General features: G+C 46.3%; 1 protein-coding gene across 7 annotated transcripts in view; it reads left to right on the top strand.

The window, feature by feature from the left end:
* Positions 1–20,512, top strand: part of GRAMD1B (GRAM domain containing 1B) — a 186,566-nt gene that overhangs the window by 1,352 nt on the left and 164,702 nt on the right. Inside the window, exon 2 of one of the 7 annotated variants that reach the window (XM_059874724.1) lies at positions 7,218–8,327. The exons of 5 other annotated variants lie outside the window; for them this stretch is intronic. In XM_059874724.1, the coding sequence (XP_059730707.1) occupies positions 7,218–7,317 (100 nt within the window). In that variant the 3' untranslated portion in view covers positions 7,318–8,327. Of the gene's footprint in view, positions 1–7,217; positions 8,328–17,806; positions 18,160–20,512 lie in introns of those variants that run through there. One more of the 7 variants, XM_024975269.2, reaches the window with a different exon arrangement.

Consider the following 20,512-nt stretch of genomic DNA (forward strand, 5'->3'; position numbering starts at 1 on the left):
TAAGGCCCTGTATCTTAACAATGGTCTGTGCCTTTGTGTGAGGCAGCTGAGCAGTTGGCCACCTTTTCCTGGACACCTGCTCCCAGTCTGTTCAATTCCATTCATTTCAGTTCAACAAGTATTGATTGAATGCTCTTATGAGTCGTCTGATATTAGCTGATGGTGCTGTGGCCAGGAGGCAGGAGGTAGGGGGGGCTGGGTAGATGTGGGGATGTGGTAGTTAAGAAGGAGGATGGGAGGTGACTGGGATAAGAAATTAAGGCATGTGAGTTTCGCTGGTACTGAGGAGATGGAATCTTTAGAAGTCACCACTGTGTGTCACGTGGTGGAGGCTCCCCAGGTGGTGCAGTGGTAAAGCATCCGCCGCCGGAGACGCAGGAGAGAAGGGTTCAATTCATGCGTCAGGAGGAGCCCCTGGAGGGGGCAATGGCAACCCATTCCAGTATTCTTGCCTAAAAAATCCCTTGGACAGAGGAGCCTGGTAGACCACTGTCTCTGGGGTCTCAAATAGTCAGATGTGACTTAGCAACAGAGCACACACACATGCCACGTGGTACTGACTGTACAGCAAAGAGAGGAGGAAGACTCCTGGAAGGCAGAGGCTCAAACCAGGACACGTACAGACAGGTAGTAGAAAACAGCAGAAAGAGTATGATATCGGGGACATGAGATCAGGAAAGGGGAACAGTACCTACGAACATAAGAACAGGATGAGGTGTGTCTTTGAGAGGATGCTAAGAAATTGGGCTGGGTTATATGGATGATGAGTGTTCTCAGCCTGCCAGGCTCTCTTTCTCTCTCTCTCCCTCTTTTTTTTTTTTTGGTTGTAATGACTGGATGTGGTTATCTCTGCAGGCGAAGATGTAAAGCTTTGTTCTGGGGCTTTTCGGGAACCTGAGGATAACAGTTCTTTCTGTACTTGTCCATCATCCTGCCGCCTTTCCGCCTTTCCCAGAGAGTGGAGGGAAATGGGACAAACTTGGTGGGAGCTAATTTTTAAATTTTTTCTTTTTAAAAAGATTAAGGCTGTACTTTAAAGAATTGTAATTTTATTTATTTATTTTTGGCTCTGCTGGATCTTCATTGCTGTATGGGCTTTTCTCTAGTTGCAGCGAGCGGGGGCCTACTCTCTAGCTCTGGTGTGCGGGCTTCTCATTGCAGAGCACAGGCTCTAGGGCCTGTAGACTTTAGTAGTTGCGGCTCCCGGGCTCCAGAGCACAGGCTAAGTAGTTGTGGCACGTGGGCTTAGTTGCTCCACGGCATTTGGGACCTTCCCAGATCAGGGATCAAACCAGTGCCTCCTACATTTGCAGGCAGATTCTCTGTTGCTGAGCCACCAGGGAAGCCTGATGGGAGCTAATCTTGAACTAAAATAGTTCATCCCGGTTTGTCAGCTTCACCTCAAATGTGAGAGACCCTAAAAGAGGCCCTGTTTTGACCCTGAGATTCTGCCATGTGTACTAAGGACAGTCTTACATTGGTAGTCAGGGTGGGGATAGAGTGGATTTGGTTATTTTAGGAAAATGTAGTGTCTCGGTTTTGAGATGTTGCTCTTGGTTTTGAGTTCTCTGAAGGTGCAGTACAGGGAATTTCCTGGCAGTCCAGCGAGTTCACTGTAGAGAGCAGTTTGATCCCTGGTGAGGGAACTAAGATCCTCTAAGCCCCGAGGCATGGCCTGCCCCCGCCCTCCAAAAAAAAAACGGTTCAGTGGAATCTTCATTTTTGTTGGAGCAGGGAACAAACTTGTATTTATTTATTTTAAAAAGTATTCATATTTCTTCATTTATTTGGGTGCAGCAGGTCTTGGCTTCAGCATGCGGGATCCTCGATCTTTGCTGTGAGATGCGGGGTCCTTAGTTGCAGCATCCCAGCTCTTGTTGTGTCGCAAGATCCAGTTCTGGGATCCAGTTCCCCGACCAGGGTTCGAACCCCGGACCCCTGCATTTGGAGCGTGGAGTCTTAGCCACTGGACCACCAGGGAAGTCCCAGGGAATATACTTTTAAATCAGGAAGGGTTTTCACCTTCTGGGAATAGTTTAAAAACTGGCAGTAGTTTTCTGTGGTGACTTGTTGGGTTAGAAGAATGTTGGTATATATGCAGAAAAAGGCAATCTCTGGATTCAAACCTAGATTTGTCAGACTCCACTCTCTACTCTTAACTGCTGTGGAACTGCCTCCTGTTGGAATCTGTCTCAATTGTGGCTAAAACAAAAGCCCATTCGTTTTATGCCTTGAAAGTAGAAGGTTTCTGGGAAAGAAAAGAAGCAGTCAAGTGAATGAGTGACTGTAGATGGCCAGGATGGTTCCCTGAGAAGGAACTGGCGTTTAGAGGCAATAGGGCCCAAAGAGCATTGGATCTCATACCAGGAAAAAGTGAAGTGTTCGTCGCTCAGCTGTGTCTGACTCTTTGTGACCCCGTGGACTGTAGCCTGTCAGACTCCTCTGTCCTTGGGGTTCTCCAAGCAAGAATACTGAAGTGGGATGCCTTTCGCTTCTCCAGGGAATCTTCCCAACCCAGCTCAAGGCTACGTCTCCCACATTGCAGGCAGATTCTTTACCATCTGAGCCACCAGGGAAGCCCCATGTCAGGAGACCTGGGTTTAAATTTAAGTTCTGTCCTTTGTTAGCTGGGGAACCTTGCACAACTCCTTTCATCTTTTCTACCTGTGGATTAATGGCCAGTCTCAAGAGTGATATGTGTGGACATGTTTTGTAAACGTCCCTTTGCTGTGCAAGGGGGAAGGAGTATTGTCCTCTTCCTGTGAGTGGCTCACATGGAGGGGATGTATGCTGGAGAGTACAGGTTACATACCCGCATGTCCTGGAGCAGCAACCCGGGGCTCCTCACATGTTACAGGATTTGGAGATGCTGATGGGGAAGTGACCCAGCTCTGGCTCGGATAAGGGGACGAGCACAGCATGCCCTGTAGGGCATCTTTCCTCTTCGTGATCCTCACCCCAGGTCTACCTCTCCACACCAAGGAAAAGACCTTTGCAGGCCTTCGATGCCATTCTATCCCATGTGGTAGAGAGCACGGGGCTGAGAGGGCCTCGACTTGTGGATTTTTTTTTTTTTTTTTGGCTACACTGGGTCTTTGTTGTGGCACCTGGACTTCTCTAGTTGCAGCATGCAGGCTCCAGAGCGCGTGGGCTTAGTTCCCTTGCAGTATGCAGGATCTTCATTCCCCGACCAGGGGTTGAACTCACGTTCCCTGCTTTGGAAGGCAGATTCTTAACCACTGGACCACCAGGGAAGTCGCAGCTTGTGGGTTTTAACTGCACAAAGATAAAAATATAATCAGGAGACCTCTTTCTTCTCCTTTGGGAAGATAGAAGTAGAGAAAATGATGAAGTTAGCAAGGACCTTGGAGTACTCCGAGTCTAATTTTTTCTGGCTCATCTTTGTATTTTCACTGTCTAGCACTGTACTTGGCCTTTTGTTATGATCAATAGATGTTCATTGATGAATAAATTAATAACGGGTGAATGAATGATTACTTTTACTCTACTCTTTATAATGAAAGTGTCCTTATTCATGAGTCAGGGAAAATAACCTGCAGGAGATGAGTCCAGAACTGAGTTTTTTGCTGTATGATGGTTTTATTGAGACATAATCTTCCCAGGTATCCTAGTGGTGAAGAACCTGCCTGCCAATGCAAGAGACATAAGAGACTCTGGTTTGATCCCTGGGTGGAGAAGATCCCCTGGAGGAGGGCATGGCAATGCACTCCAGTGTTCTTGCCTGGAGAATCCCATAGACAGAGGAGCCGGGGGGCTATAGTCCATGTGGTTGCAGAGTCAGACACAACTGAAGTGGCTTGGCACACACATAATCTACATGCCATACAATTCAGTCACCTTTAAAGTACACAATTCAGTGTATATTTTAGTATATTTACAAATATGTGCAGTCATCACCCCAACTTTAGAACATTTTCATGACCTTGAAAAGAAACCCATACCCTTTATATATCACCTTCAATCCCCAGTCCTCCATCCTCTCCCCTCCAGACTAGGCAATCACAAGTCTTTTCTATGCGGAGCTGAGTTTTGAATGGGAACCAGATGCCTCTTAGTGAAGACAATTTGGATGTGTTGGCTTGAAGATGGGGATGGTCTTGATGAGGGATGTAGGAAAATGAGGGTAGTGATGTGATGGGCTGACAGACTATGATGTGTGCTGAAGAGTTTGAATTTCAATTAATGAGTCAGTCAACAAAGATGTATTGAGATCCTATGGACAGTGTGCTTTGTCTGCAGAGAGGATTCAACTCAATGGGGAGCCATTGTAGCTTCTGGAACCTGGGAGAGACATGCGCAGAGTGGTATGGGAGGCAGTGAATTCTTGCTGTTCTATGTGAACCAAGTGTGAGGTGGAGGCTGGAGCCTTGCACAACTCTTCCAGCAGTTACTATTACAGCTGGGGATTGTCATCTTGGCCACTGTTTGACATAAGGTAGCACAGTTTTTTGCTGGCCATGTTGCCCTCTGAGCTCTGTGAATAATGAAGTCTGAAGTTGATGGGGAAGGCTCTTAGAACTAGTACCCGCATGTCTCCCCAGATCCCTTGGCCATAACTGGTTTTGGTGATTGTTTAAAACCCAAATTGAGAGATTTCCCTGGTGGCAAAGTGGATAAGAATCCACCTGCCAACAAAGGGGACACAGGTTCGATCCCTGGTCCGGGGAAGTCCCACATGCCCCAGAACAACTTAGCCCATGCAGCACAACTACTGAGCCTGCGCTGAAGAGCCCAGGGACCACAATAAACAGTAACCCCCGCTCGCGGCAACTAGAGAAAGCCCAAGAGCAGCAAAGACCCAGCACAGTTAATAAATAAATTAAATTAAAAAAAACCCAAAAACCCAAATTGAGCACCAGAGTCCCTCTCACCTGCTGGAATACAGCAAGAGGTCAGAATTGGACAGAGATACAACCTTTCTGACAGCATCCTGATGTCATTCTGTGGAGGAGGGTGGGAGAGTGCCAAGGAGTGGGTGAGTAGGTGTGGCTGGCTGACTTCGGGCTATCTTTCTGGGGGACACAGAGCATTTCTGTGTCTCCCCAGGACATCCTCCTTAGCACTACCTCTTGCACCGCTTTCCCTCGGCATTTCTGTCTCCTCTTCTCTGTGATGTAGCGACCCTGCCATGTCTTCTGCCCGGCTGTACGTCTGATCTCAGCTGTTACCTCTCACTGACTCTGCAGGCCTGGTGGGCCTGGTTATCTGTCTGCTGCCAGCCTAGCTGACATGCGTGTTTGCAGGTAATGATTACCCATCACTGGGTGTATTTATTAATGTATCTGTTTTAAAACATTCATTTATTTATTTGGCTCCGTCGGGTCTTTGGCGTGTGATTCTGTTGCACCTGGGCCCCCTGCATTGGGAGCGTGGAGTCCTCGCCATTGGACCACCTGGGAAGTCCCTCCTTGGCTTATTTATCTTGAGTCTTCATCCCCTTCCCCTGACCTTAGGAGGGAGTCTTGCTTCCAGTTTTAGCTCAGTTTCCAGGGAGCAATCTGATGAGTGCATCCAGATGCCACACCCATCACTTTGGTGAGGACCCCGCCATATGGGAGAAGCACAGAGAGTGTGAGAAGGAGAGAATTCATGTCTTTCTTCACACAGAGCATCAAAGAGGAGACCTGTGATTTGTCAGCAGATAAAGTAATTGGTGCTGGATAAGGTTAAACTAAACCTCACCCAGACCCTTAATTCCTTGAGGGCGGGACTGTATCTTACTCTCTGCTAAGAGCCTTAAGTATGCATTTAATCCTCCCTACAAAGCCCCAGGTGGGTTTTTACAGCCAAGGAACCTGAAGTTCAGAGATGCGTTTGCTCTGGTCACACAGAAGCAGGGGTGAGATCTGAGTCATGTTCTTCTAATTCCAGAGACCCGCGCTCTTGGCAGCTCCACAGCACCATCTCCCCAGGGCCTGGGAATGGTTGGCCCTTGCGTATTTGAGATTCCATCCACGTGGAGGGGGTCTTCCCTGGTGGCTCAATGGTAAAGAATCCACCTGCAAAGCAGGAGATGCAGGAGACATGTGTTCTATCCCTGAGTCGGAAATACCCCTGGAGGAGAGCATGGCAACCCACTCCAGTATTCCTGCTTAGAGAATCCCGTGGACAGAGGAGCCTGGAGGGCTACAGCCCTAGGGTCTCAAGGAGTCGACAGGACTGAAGCGACTTAGCACACACACATGCACGCACGTCACGTGGAGGGGGAGGTGGGAAGGAGGTCTGAAGGATGGATAGGATGCTGAGATGTGTGTAGGGGCCAGGGGTCGGAGGTCAGCATGGGGATGTGTGAGGGTGGTGCTACCTCCATGGAGGGTGGAACTGCTCCGTGAGAAACAGCCGGCCTTGGGCTGTAGATGTGGTTTCCGGATTCAGACAATTTGCGGAAACAGAGAAGGTAGATCTAAGCCACTGAGAAGGTAGATCTAAGCCCTGTGGGCTGATTCACACTGGCCAGTTTCCTTCATAGCAGTTGATATCTTGACAGTTTCCGTGGTGGTTATACACTCAGCGGGTGCCAGTTCCATATAAGGGGAGAGACTGGGATTTCCGTGGGGTAGATTAACAGGTGATAATTCTGCCTGGCTTGGTTAGTCTCTCCCAGCAACACCAGTTGCTATGCTGGTCACTGATCATTGCTTTTAGGGTAACTCTGGAGTTTTCCTTAAGGCACTAGAAGGGCAGAGCTGCCAGTGGGGAATTTCCTTCCTGACTCCAGTGAGTGAGCCACTGGCCCCTGAAGCAGGTGTTCAGATACAGAGCCAAGCTGGTCCAAGAGCTGGGGAGTGATTGCAGGCTTGCTCTATGTACCAGAGCTTTGTGATGTCTGCAGGCTTTTCCTGGAGCCTCTGGCCTCTTGGGGTGCTTCCCTCTGAAGCCCAGATTGGTGTGGTGACTTGCCAAGGGGCATTTGGTACCTCGTGTGAAGAGAGATGCTTTTCAGCATGGGAGGAGCTTAATGAACCCTTGTCCTGTGACTTTGGAGCCTGAGGAACCTTTTTTCTCTTAGAGGAGATAGTGAGGGTTCTCAGGGATGAAGGACATGGGGTAGAAAATGGAATGTGGAAGGAAGGCAGGATGGGAGAGGCTTCAAGCTGACGCACAGAGGCCACTTGGACACAGGGTGGGTAGCTGCATGCCGCTTCCTGGAAGAAGTCCTGGTGGCTCAGTGGTGAAGAATCTGCCTGCCCATCCAGGAGACATGGGTTCGATCCCCGGTCCAGGAAGATCCCACATGCCTCGGAGCATCTAAGCCTGGGCGCCACAATTCTTGAGCCTGTGCTCTGGAGCCCATGAGCAGCACCTGCTGAAGCCCGAGTGCCCCAGAGCTCCTGCCCTGCAACTAAAGAAGCCACCGAGATGAGAAGCCCACGCACGGCAAGCCCCTGCTTGTCGCAAAAAGAAAAGCCCATGCAGCAACTAAGACCTATCACGGCCAAAAATAAATAGATAAATATTTTTTAAAAAAAGAAAGTCCCGGTGTCAAGTATTCTCCCCTGTTTTCAGACCCTGTGTCCGGATTTTCAGTTCCGATAATCTGATCAAAGTCATCGCCAGGAAGATGCGGCTGTGCTTTCACTCTGACCAGTGGTAAAGAGGAGAGGGAGGTGGAAACCCGTGGCTTTTTCATTTGAGGCCCTGATACATCTTTTGGGTCAGATGGTTGTGAAGCGCTTTCTTCTGCGTCCTTTGCACTTACTCTAACTGGCTCTAATCAGGTTTTCCACCCTGATTTTGTAGATGAGACAAAGAAATCTGGTGATTAGACACATCTCAGCGGCAAATCTGGGTTACAGCCTGGAACTCAGGCCTCTGACTTTAACCTCTAACGTTTGGGCTACTTTCTATCTGTCACATCTCTGGAACTTCTTCCAGCCTGGTGCCTCCTTCCTCCATGGTCTGACCACAGAGATTTTTTGCTCTTTCTGTTTTTGGTTCACAAGTTTAGTCAGGAAATGAGGGGGCTGAGCAAGGGGACTGAAAAAAATAATCCACAACCTACTTGTTTTTTCCCTTTTCTTTGCCACTATGCAGAAATAATTTGCCTTGGGGCCCCATTTGGGCAGGGTTGAGTGTGTTAACCCTTTATTGTTTGTTCCAGGAACTCAGGAAATACAGAAAGACAATGGACAGTTAGTTTAGTGATACATTTTTGAATCTAAGAGTCTTACAGCTTGTTGTCTTAAAAGGAATTTTTACATTATTAAAGTCAATGAGGAACTTTCCTGGTGGTCCAGTGGTTAAGACTTCATGCTCCCAATGTATGGAGGAACTGATATCCCACATGCCACATGGTTTGACCAAAAGATTGAAAGAAAAAGTCAGTGATTACTGTGTGTAGTCATATAGCTAGTTAATATCAAACTTTTGGATAGTAGGGAAAAGGAAGAGAGCTCATCATTTTATTAATACTGTGCTAAACCAACCAGTAGTAGTATGCTTGGAATATTATTTCCCAGTATTTTTTTCTCATTCATAGTTTCTTTCTTTTTTTTTTTTTTAATTTTATTTATTTTATCCTTGACTGTGCTGGGTCCTTGTTGTGGCACGTGGGCTCTTCACTGTGGCTCGTGTGCTCAGCTGCCCCAAGGCATGTGGGATCTTAGTTCCCCAACCAGGGATCAAACCCACATCTCCTGCATAGGAAGGCAGATTCCCAACCACTGGAGCACCAGCGAAGTTCTCAGAGTTTGTTTTTAACTGAGAGGCTTTTCACCAACTCTTCTGTATCTTGTACTGGTGGAAGGTTAAGGGAGGACATAAACCCATAGGTCAAGGACAAATAAGTCTGTGAAATAAGGAAAAAGAAGAATTTCTGAAGCATTGTTTCTGGAGGAGTCATCAGGATGAGATATTTCTCTGAAGTGGGGGGATGTGAGCCCTCTCATCAAAAAGATACTGTTTAACCTCGTCCTCCTGTTCTGCGTGACCCAAGGTTGGTGTGAGTGCCAGTCTGACCCCTCCGAGCAGTCTGCCTTGGTCCAGTAACCATTTGTTTCCTGGCTGGGTCATTATATTCTGGAGCGCTTCCTGACCTTTCTGTTGATTCTCAAGATTTTTGGATGGAATGGCAGTAATAAAGGTTACTCTGAACAGGGTGGAGCTTCTCCAGAGAACAGTTTGCCCTTAGCTTGGGTGATACCATGCCTTTTCCCTGTGTCTACAATGAAGCACGTCTTCCTGACATGTGCAGATCCCATTAGAAAAAAAAAAAAAGATAGTCCCAGGAAGGAGGATTGTACTACCTCTCCTCTCTTGGTCACTTCTTTCTGTGTTTTCAAGCCCAAGATCTAACTGAAATCCTCCATGGTATAATTCAAACACGTTCTCTTATTTTGTCCTCAGCGAAGGTGAGAAGACTATCTGGTCAGTGTCCTTTGAGAATATTCTTTCAGAGACTTATTATTAACAACTCGGGCTGTTGCTTCCAGATTCTAAGAGAAGTCCTCACTGGTTCTCCGGTGGGGACTCTGGGACCCTGCAGGTGCAGTGGGGGGACTGGTGGCCACACGTGTTAAAAAGCAGAGCCAGAATCAGACAGAACAAGGCAGGAAGTGGCCCGCCCATTCAGAAAGTTCTCAGGAACACTGGACAGTTCTCCGAAGTGCCTTCTCCATGCCTGGACTGCTCCCCAAAATGTCTCTGTTTGTCGACACCAGACAGTTCAGGCTGAAAATGTAGATAATTCAGGAGAAGTAATTCTCAAGTTCAACAAACACTTTTGGACACTTGCAGAGAATCAGCTGCTGTCCTGTATACTTGGGGCACAGAGATGGAGACAAGTGGCCCTTCCTTGAGGAGTTCATAGCCTTTGGGGGAGACCAATGTGCAAAAAATAATTTCAGTAGCATATGGAATTCTGACTAAAACATAAAAAGTAGGTCTGAGGAAAAGATTTGCTCGGAGGGAAAAGGGAGGAGGGTCCTGGGACCTAGGTTTCACTCCTGCTTAGACTTTTCTCGGACTCAGCTGCCACCTGTTAGTACCTGCAGCTCTGGTTCTCCTTCGCTGTCAGAGAATCTAGTCTTCATGGTGGGTGAGGCTTGTTCAGTCATTTATCTCTTTTTTAAAAATATTTATTTACTTATATCACCCCACTCCAGTACTCTTGCCTGGAAAATACTATGGGCGGAGGAGCCTGGTAGGCTGCAGTCCATGGGGTCGCTAGGAGTTGGACACGACTGAGAGACTTCACTTTCACTTTTCACTTTCCTGCGTTGGAGAAGGAAATGGCAACCCACTCCAGTGTTCTTGCCTGGAGAATCCCAGGGACAGGGGAGCCTGGTGGGCTGCCGTCTCTGGGGTCACACAGAGTCGTACACGACTGAAGTGACTTAGCATTTACTTATATGGTTGCATCAGATCTTAGCTGTAACAGTTGGAATCTTTGTTGAATCATGCAGGATATTTTGTTGTAGTGCACAGGCTCAGTAGTTGCGGCGCATAGACTCCAGAGTTCATGGGCTCAGTAGTTGCCTTGTGGCATGTGGGATCTTAGTTTCCTGACTGGGGATTGAACCCTTATCCTCTGCATTGCAGAGTGGGTTCTTAACCACTGGACCACCAGGGAAATCTCCAGTCATTTCAACTTTGAGCAGACTGGGAAGGTCCAAGGCCAGGAGGCTGGTCAGTGGCAGAGATAGCTCTAGAAGAGATCTGCAACCTTACTGTGTGATCCCCCGACTCCATGTCCCAAGGAGCTCATCTTTGCCCAGGATGGAGCCATATCTTCATCAGTGAACCCAGGAAGCTCCGGCAGGCCTTGTCTGTTGTTAGGGACAGGATGACGGTTTGTCCTAGACGAATGCCCTCGCTTACATCAGTCCAAGGGATTGTCTGAGGCACCATGGGAGTGGAGGCTCTGCTTTAATTTTTATTTTTTTTTTTACTACGTGAGCCTAGACAGGTTACTCAGGCTCTCTGGGCCTCAGTGTCTTTTCTTGTTTGTAATATGGAGTTGTGAGACAGAATTAAGTACAGGTGTCTGAAGAATCATGCTGTTTTTGTCATTAGTTAATAACTGATTTCTTTGGTGGTCTATGAGGCTTCTGAGTCTGCTCCTCTGGTTAGGGTAAGCTGAAATAGCAGTTTGTTGTTTCTTTGATGAGATGTCACTTTTCTGATCTATTAATAGGCACTGAAAATGAGTTTATGATTTTATAACTTGTGTCTGCTCTTGGCTGTCTCGTCTCTTTGTTGTTGGTCTGCTTAAGGCTTTGAATCTAGGTTTATTTCTCCTTCTCTATCTCCCCTCACTCTCCCACCTCTCTCCTCCTCCAAAATCTACATATTATCCTTGGGCTATTTTATTCACTCTTTTGAATTTAGTCATTCCCTCATGATGAGCAGTCTCACATACACATCTCAGACCTCATTTCTTTCCTGAGCTTTAGGCTCAGCCCTTCAGCTGGCTGATGGACATGTTCATTGGAATGTTCTTCAAAGCAGTTCGTAACTTAACTCTTCATCTTTCCCTCCAAACCAGTTCCCCTCTGTTCCTTGTGGTGGGGGTTGGTACCCTTCAGTTTCACCAGGTTTCCTTCCCTGGAAGAAAGTCTGTCTTCTCACCTCTCCCACTGTTACAGCTCCCTGGGCCACCACCGTCTCTCACATGTATTTTTCAGGCATCTGGAGCCACAGTGGCCCTCATGGCTTCACTTCTGCTCCCCTTCCTGCTTCCTTCATTGCCACTCCCAGTCCTCGGCCTCCAGCCAGAGTAACCATTCAGTGCCACAGATGAGATCTTCCTTTTATTTCCTGTTTATTTATTAATTAATTTTTTTGGCTGCATCAGCTCTTGGTTGTGTCACACGGGATCTTTTGTTGAGGTGTATGAACTTCCTGGTTGTGGTGCACGGGCTGAGTTGCTTCAGGGCATGTGGGATCTTAGTTCCCTGACCAGGGATCGAACCCTTGTCCCCTGTGTGGCCGGGCAGATTCTTAACCACTGGACCACCAGGGAAGTCCCAGGGATGCTTCCTTTTATTTCCAGGTCTTCACAGACATCGTTCTTCCACACAGAATTCCTCCTTTGTAACACTGACTTGCTTGGCCATCTTGCCCTTCATCTCCTTTGTATCTTAGCTCAGTTACCCTCTCCTCTGGCAAGTATTTCCTCACTGGGGTATTTATTACAAATCTGTATTCTTAAGTTGTGACTGTTTGGTCTCATTGTATCTTTCACTGAATCAGAAGCTATGAAGGTTGAGTTAATTTTGTTCAGTGCTTGTTTTATTCAGTACCTGCTGGACTCTCTGCATGGATCCTAGTAGGAGCCCAGTAAACATATACTTATAGAGTGAATAGTCAAATGGATGAAGAGCTGTAAGGAAATTTGATTTTCATGAAATTCTATTGGAAATCGTGTTATAAAGCAAAAAGTCCTCTTGAAGTTGAATAATTATGCCATTTATGTAAATCTGGATTGCTGCATGTTGTTGGTCTGTTTTAAGCCTGTTGATTTCTTTCATGGTTTTTCCTTTGTGCTGTGTCTTCCCTCAGACTGTGAGTGCTCACAGACCAGATACGGCTGCTGTTGTAAGGGTGGTCTCTATTCCAGGAGACAAACTCGGGCATCATGAGGTGGAGAGTGGTTGACCTCTCCCAAAACAAGACTCCAGAGTGCAAGGGCACTTTGGGAACAATGTTTTGGCTTATGGTCAACCTTACGGCTTATGGGGCCCAGGTAGTGACTAGCCTTTTCCCACTGAGGACCTGTGGCAGCTTTGAAGGCTATTTTTATTTTTGGATCTGTGATTGCCGTGATAATACTCCTTTTCCTAGTTTTCTCTGAGTCTTCTAATTCTAGGTCGGGGCAACGGTTGTTCTACTTGCAGGAGAGAAGGATTTTGTGATAGATGCACCCTTCCTTCTACCCCTTTTCCCCCCTACTTAGTCCAATCAGTGTTTATTGAACACATAGGACATGCCAAGTACTGTTCTAGACACCAGAAACAATAGAGAACAAAACAGTTTCTGCCCTAGCAGAATATGCATCCTAGGGAGGGGAGAGAGAGACGATAAACATGTGTTTGTTAACAACATTGATCCCTATTTATTATTGTTATTTAATTAATTTATTTTTGGCTGTGCTGAGTTGTCGTTGCTGCCTCCAGGTTTTCTCTAGCTGCGGCAAGCAGAGTCCACTCGCTAGTTGCACGGGCTTATTGCGGTGGCTTCTCTTGCTGCAGAGCACAGGCTCTTGGGTGCGAGGGATTCAGTAGTTGCAACACGTGGGCTCACTGGTTGTCACTTGAGAGGGGTCTAGAGCGTGGGCTCAGTAGTTGTGGTGCATAGGCTCAGTTGCTCCTCGTTAAGTGAAATCCTTCCAGACCAGGGATCAAACCCATGATGCCTGCATTGGCAGGCGGATTCTTAACCACTGGACCACCCTGGAAGAATCCGTGTGTTTTCTAAAACTGGAAAATCAGGAGCTGTGAAAGGAGCGTCTTCTACCCCACTCTGGAGAGAGAGATGATGGGGTTGAGCTGGGGCCCGACTCCCCTCCCCATGATAGTGCAACTTCATTCAGTTCTAGAATGCAGATGCACCTGCTGCTCTGACCTCTCCCAAGACCTCGGGAGACACGCTATGAATCTGGGCCTCTCTCTGCAGCTGTCAGGTGCCAGAGCAGTTGTTCTCTGGGTGTTTTGCTTCTTTCCTCCTCTTAGTGTTAATGGAAGCCAAGAGCCAAAGGGCTGCCAATACACATGGCCCTTCTTTTTTATTTTTTTATATCACAACATTGTTTATTATGTGAATTTTTTACAATACAAACAAAAAAATACAGAATTGCAATATATGAATACAGCTAAATGCAGAATGATGACTTTTTTTCCTTTTCAAGAGGCCATAATTCCCATTTCTAGTAAAAGACTGCACATAGGTAGAAATAGGTTGGTTGTTAGCTTCACAATTTTGCTTAGAAATGATCTATATATGCATTTTCCCCCCTGCTACTTACCATAAAGAGTAAAAAGGGAATTAAAGGAAAGTTTCCTTGTTGGTTCCTATCATATGAAAGATGCTATATTCTATTTTTTAGCAGGGCCAATGTAACACATGGCCCTTCATTATGCCGAGTCCTGACAGCCTTGAAGGCAGGTTGGGAATGCCATTGATTGGGGCACTCCAGAGTGTGGAGCCTTGAACTGGGAGCTGGGGAGGAGGGTGGTGCAGAGGAAAGAAGGGGTGCTGATGCCTGCTGTTGGGAGATTCCGGTCAGAGCGGCAGACAGTGGTGCCCACTTGGACATGAAGAAACACAGTGCTCGTCATAGTGATGTAATCATCTCTTAATCTGGGGGCGCATTTGATCCTTTTCAGTGTGATTTACAAGGCCCTGGGCTCTGGAAGGTGGCACAGGATATAATTATTCTTTGTATTTGCTGCACCTGCCATGGTGCCTGGCACACACCGAGCCTTTCAGTAATATGCTTCTGGCATGACAACCTAGCACTTCATTTGTCCCCACATCCTATGGGGTAGATGTAACAAGTATGCCCACTTGGAAGGGAATTGAAGCTCTGAAACGTGCTTACATCCATGCAGTTGAGTAATGATGGAAACCTGACTCAGAAGGGTTGTGTCCCGGCACCTTTAATTCAGGCCTTTTCCATCTTGTACAAACATAAGTGCATCTGGCACTGTACCCAGGCTGATGTTCACGTGCTGACAGCGTGGGTCAGCAGACACAACTGAGCGACTCACACACACACACACACACACACACACACACACACACACACACACATTCGGCCTTCTTTAGGCTGGCACAGTGAGAAGAGTCCAAATTCTACAAAAATCTGACAGCTTGGCTGCAGTGTACCTGCCACTGAGCTCTGACTGGCCTCTGTGCTTTGAAGAGTTCAGTCTAGTATATTTATTATTCATCCCCTCATTTGTTCAACTGCAGGTTTTAATTGGGCGTCTATTAGGCAGTCAATGCCAATCATAGAAATAAATGTAAAATTTAAAAATGTGACTGGTGTCTCCACAGAGGGGACAGCAGTAGCTGTTCCCTTGTTAGTCCTGGTTATTGGCCAGCCCTTGCTGTGAAGGACATCCTCTCTGTGGACAGTCTTCCTGAGGAAGTGGGGTTGGATGGACGTTTTATTTTAGGAGAGGAGAAGCAGTTTCCTCTCAGCGAAGGACCTAGCTCATTCATCTCAGAGTAGGCGAAGGTGGCCTGTGTTTTGTTGGCTGGAGAACTCTGGCTGTGGACATGGGGTAACCAGTGGTTTTTCTGCTCCTCCCTCTTTATACTGGACATGGAACCACTGATGCTTTGGTTTCTACAGCAGACGGTGGGCACAGAAAACTAAAAATTCTGTTTCTCACAAACATCATTGATGCAGTGATTCAGAACTTAGGCATTTGGGACTTAATTAACTATGCATTTTTCTCCCTTGTAGCCACAGAGAATCTGGAGTCCTAGAGCCTCTACCTCCCATTTTCCGCTAGATTAAGGCCCCTATGGGTGACAGGTGCTGTTAAGTCACTTTTACTTCTTAATCAGCTCAGTTGTGTCCTTAGTATTTCTTACTAAGAAATAGTTGGCACAATGCAGGAAACTGCAAACCTCACTCCTCCAGGTTAAGTGGATCAGTACTGGGGGATGAATGAACTACTGAGCCTTTAAAAATAAATGAATGTTTAATAGATATAAACATTACATATGGTGGCTCAGTGGTAAAAAAAAAAACAAACCCACCTGCCAATGTAGGAAACAAGGGTTCAATCCTGGGGTTGGGAAGATCCCCTGGAGAAGGAAATGGCAACCTGCTCTAGGATTCTTGCCTGGGAAAATCCCATGGAGAAAGGAGCCTGGTGGGCTGCAGTCCATGGGGCCTCAAAAGAGCTGGACATGACTGAACAGCTCAATATATACATATTCATATGATTTTGCATATAATTTTAAATTATACATATTATATAGTAGTAGTGTTAGTTGCTCAGTCAAGTCTTTGCAACCTCACGGACCACAGCCTGCCAGGCCCCTCTGTCCATGGGACTCTCCAGGCAAGAATGCTGGAGTGAGTTGCCATTTCTCCAGAAGATCTTCCTGACCAGGGATCGAACCTGAGTCTCCTACATTGCAGGCAGATTCTTTACCATCTGAGCTACAGGGAAGTCCCTGTATATACATATAATTTTAAACCCTGGGTGTTCCCTAGGGCAGGGGTCCCCAACCGGTCCATGGCCTGTTTGGAACCAGGCTGCATAGCAGGAGGTGAGCAGTGGGTGAGCAAGTGAAGCTTCATCTGTATTTACAGCCTCTCCTCATCACTTACATTACACCTGAGGGCATTAGATTCTCATAGGGGTGCAAACCAAAATGAGGTTACAGAGTAGACTGGACATCAGCAATACACTTTGGGTGTTACTCTCTCCCATCACCCCTAGATGGACCGTCTAGTTGCAGGAAATAAACAAGCTCAGGGCTCCCACTGATTTTCATTATGGTGAGTTATATAAAAAGGGTGGTGGTGCTGAGAAGACTCTTGAGAGTCCCTTGGACTGCAAGGAGATCAAATTATTTAATCATAAAGGAAATCAACCCTGAATATTCATTGGAAGAACTGATGCTGAAACTGAAGCTCCAATATTCTGGCTACCTGATGCAAAGAGCCGACTCATAAGAAGAGACCCTGATGCTGGGAAAGATTGAAGGTGGGAGAAGGGGGTGACAGAGGATGAGATGGTTGGATAGCATCTCTGACTCAATAGACATGAGTTTGTGAAAACTCCAGAAGATAGTGAAGGACAGGGAAGCCTGGCATGCTTCAGTCCATGGGGTGATAAAGAGTCAGACACTTAGTGACTGAACAACAAATTTCGCAATATAATAATGACAGAAGTCAAATGCACCATGAATGTAATGTACTTGAATCATCCTGAAACCACAACCCTCCCCCGTTCTTGGAAAAATCATCTTCCACGAAACCGGTCTCTGGTGCCAAGAAAGTTGGGGACCGCTGCCCTAGAACAAGTGAGGTCCTCATTGGCTGTGGGATGGTGACTCAGCTTTAACCAGCAAAACAAAAAAAAAATTTAATTTGCCTATTGAATACTATCTTTGCCTTGATGTCAGCATTCAAGTTAGTTCCATCTACCTCAGAGAGACTTAGAGACTTGGCCTGGCCTGTTCTGAGTGAGGGCAGGTAAGCCCACCTGCAGCTGAGTGATGGCGCATCTGGAGTCACAGGTGGCCACTGATTGTGAATTAGAGAGTGATGGGGGCAGCTGAGGAAGAGCATGTGTCATTTCTTTGCAAAACACTGTCGCTAACTTCCCAGGCCTACACTGTTCCTCTCAGTGTCTACACAAATGGCTTTCCATGGATCCCCTTTGACTTTTATCCCAGTAGTAATTTGCAGCCTGCTTCCATGGGGTAAAATTCCAGCCCACAGCAAGTTGTCTTCCCTTAGATTGCTCTGTGTCATGAGTTTCCCCCTCTATAAATAGAGGATCTTGGTAATACCCACCTTGTAGGTTGGTTTGAGGATGAACTAGGAAAGGTAAAAAGCATCTCTCTGTGCACAGTGCATGGTCACTTTCTGATTATTTTCTCTTTATCTCCCTCCCCTTTCATTTCCAGGGAAAGAGGTGTTTTCCAATTGGTGTCCTTTGGGGCCAACTTTATCTGATATGAAGGACAGGCCCTGGGACTTGTGGTTGTTTGTCATTGCGGCATCTTTGCTGAGTCACTTGGGGTTGGTGGACCTGAAAAAAAAATAGTGAGTGGTCCAGAAGGTGATTAGGGCTGTTGTGTGATCAGTTCAGGCAGCCTGTCCTGTGTCCGTACTTCCCAGTACACTTCTGAAACCTGATCCCCTTTCTCATAGGAGAGGGAGGGGACCGAGGAGCCAGCCCCGAAGGTGTTGTGTGTGTTTTTCCCAGCACTGAATTTCCTGTGATGTGGCTTCGTGAACCTATGATTTCAGCTTAATCAGTGCTGCCATAAGGCTCGGCTGGAGGACTCTAGATGATGGAGGGCAGGATTGTCTTCTGAGTTAGAGATGAGTGACAGTCTTTGATATGAAGGATAATAAGGAGAGAAGATGCTTTTGGTGCTAGGGAGACGATGCAGAGAGAAAACTCTTAGCAAAATGAGAAGAACTTGTAAGAAGGAGACAAGGTAAGATTTAAAGACAGTTTTTAAAAGAAATTTGGAGGGAGTGGGAGGTACAGTATACATGGGATAAGATAGGCGCAAGGATGGATTGTACAACATGGGGAATGCAGCCAATATTTTGTAATAATTGTAAATGGAAGGTAACCTTTAAAAATTATATAAAAAGTAAAAAAATTAAATTAAAAAAGATATGAGGCGTTTGTGAGATTAGAATTGGTTTTGCGTGTACCCTGTGGTGCTTGTGCCGTCTTTCATGAGACTTATTTATGGAACTTGTATTTTGAGAAACACTTGTTATATCTGAATGTTTTATGAGCACTTAATCTTATATTAGTAGGAATATTGACATCTGTTTTGTCCTCATCAGCAACAATGGTAAATATTGTTTGACTATGTACCGTGTAAGAGAGCTGTTTAATATTTAGGAAAGTAGGAAAGCAAACGTTTAAGTCTGATCTGGTAAATTTTGTCACTTAATAGTGATGTGACCTGGACGTATTTTTTTCTTTTTTGAGACTTCGCACCACTCAGCTTTATTATATTCATAATATTTTCACCTTTTAAATTGTCTCATTTTTAAAAATTTGTCTCTTTGTTGATGATCTGTATCCCATCTCAGCATCCCTGCTGCTGAACCATTAGAATCTAAGGTGTTTAGGAGCAGGGTTATGTCTCTGGTTAGGACTGAACTGGTACTAAGAAAACACTCAACAAGGGCACACAGAGCCCACGTTTTATGGAACGAACAGCAGTTAGTAAGTTAGTCCTCATTATGAGTGAGAACACCGAAGGGTGAAGAAAAAAAGTAAAATACCTCCTCTTCACCCCAGGAGTTTATATTCTCAGACTTGAAGGGCAGCTGTGGGCAGAACTCTGCTCTTAGGCCAACTGGAGTGTTATTTTTTGCAATGCTATTAAATAGCTCTGTGGCTTTATACACATCTCTTAACTTCTTTGGCCTTTGGTTTCCTGTTCTGAAGGGGAAAGGAGGTGGGAAGATCATCTTTTTGGCCTCTTCTTGCTGTAAGGATTGGTCCATAGTTTTATTAGTAAAGTTATAGATGATGATAAAATGATAAGCTGGAGACAGAGTGACAGTGAAAGGAAGCAGGGCTTAATGGAAGTCCGCAGAAGTGAGTCAGGATGACAGGTTTCTCTCTCTGCCGGTGAATTGCCACTCCAGGTGTCTGAGTGACTCTGGTCTTCAGCTCCCTGCTGTACAGCCCAGGCCGCCTCGCCCTCCTGGTTCAGTTCATGCAACACCCTTCTCTGCCACTCACTGAGCTTTCAAGTTGATTTTCCCTGCAGATTTCCTTCCGTACTTAAACCTTAGCCTCCTCTAGGGGATCTTCCCAACCCAGAGATATAACCCATGTCTCCCACATTGCAGGCGGATTCTTCACTGTCTGAACCACTAGGGAAGCCCAAGAATATTGGAGTGGGTAGCCTATCCCTTCTCCAGGGGATCTTCCTTATCCAAGAACTGAACCGGGGTCTCCTGCATTGCAGGCAGATTCTTCGCCGGCTGAGCTACTAGGGAAGCCCAACCTTAGCTTCATTGCACGTTTAAGGCCAGAAGGTGGTTGCCCAACACAGACAGCAAACCGAGGTTCAGAAAGTGATGCTCCTTGCTGTGTGTGCTGCTGAGTCAGGGAGCCAGAGCTGGACCCAGACTTCTGAGACCAGGTCCAGAGCTATTGCTCCACTCTGTTTGCAGTGTCTTCCATATGTTTTTATTTTTGACAGGTGAGTGTTTCTTTACACATGACTCCAAGATGAGTGTATGTGGATGCTCTAGAGAACCCAGTCGGGCGCTCTGAAGTCTTTTTATAATCCACTTTAGCAGTCATCCTGCTCTCATCCTTGCTACAAGGATCACCACCTCTGTTTCTTGCCCTGTGCCAACCTCTCCATTTGGAATATGGTCTGCTCATAAAATTTTACTTTCAAATGTCAGCTCAAATGCTTCCTTCTTTGTGAAGTGCTGTTTGTGTTCCCATGCCACCCAGCTGTTCTTTGTCTGGTTGTGGGTCCTGAACTTTGAACACACACTTCCTGCACCCTGCCCGCTTGCAACAGTTATTTCATTGTGTGTGATCTCAGTATCTGATGGACTGTCTGTTTCTCTGTTAGGTGGTGAATTCCTTAAGGATGGACGGTATCTTTTTCCTTTTTAATTTTGGTGTTCTCCCTCAAATGGAGCCTGGCATATAGTAAGTGCCCCGGAAATGCCACTTTGAATGCCCAAGGTTATTTCACTAAGTACTGAAATGAAGCCAAGGGTACTTTTTACCCCAAGAAGGAATAGTGATTCCAGATGTTGTAGAAATGTCAGGAAGAATTGAGATAGGAAAAA

The sequence above is a fragment of the Bos taurus genome, chromosome 15, assembly GCF_002263795.3.
Source record: "Bos taurus isolate L1 Dominette 01449 registration number 42190680 breed Hereford chromosome 15, ARS-UCD2.0, whole genome shotgun sequence".
NCBI lineage: Eukaryota > Metazoa > Chordata > Mammalia > Artiodactyla > Bovidae > Bos > Bos taurus.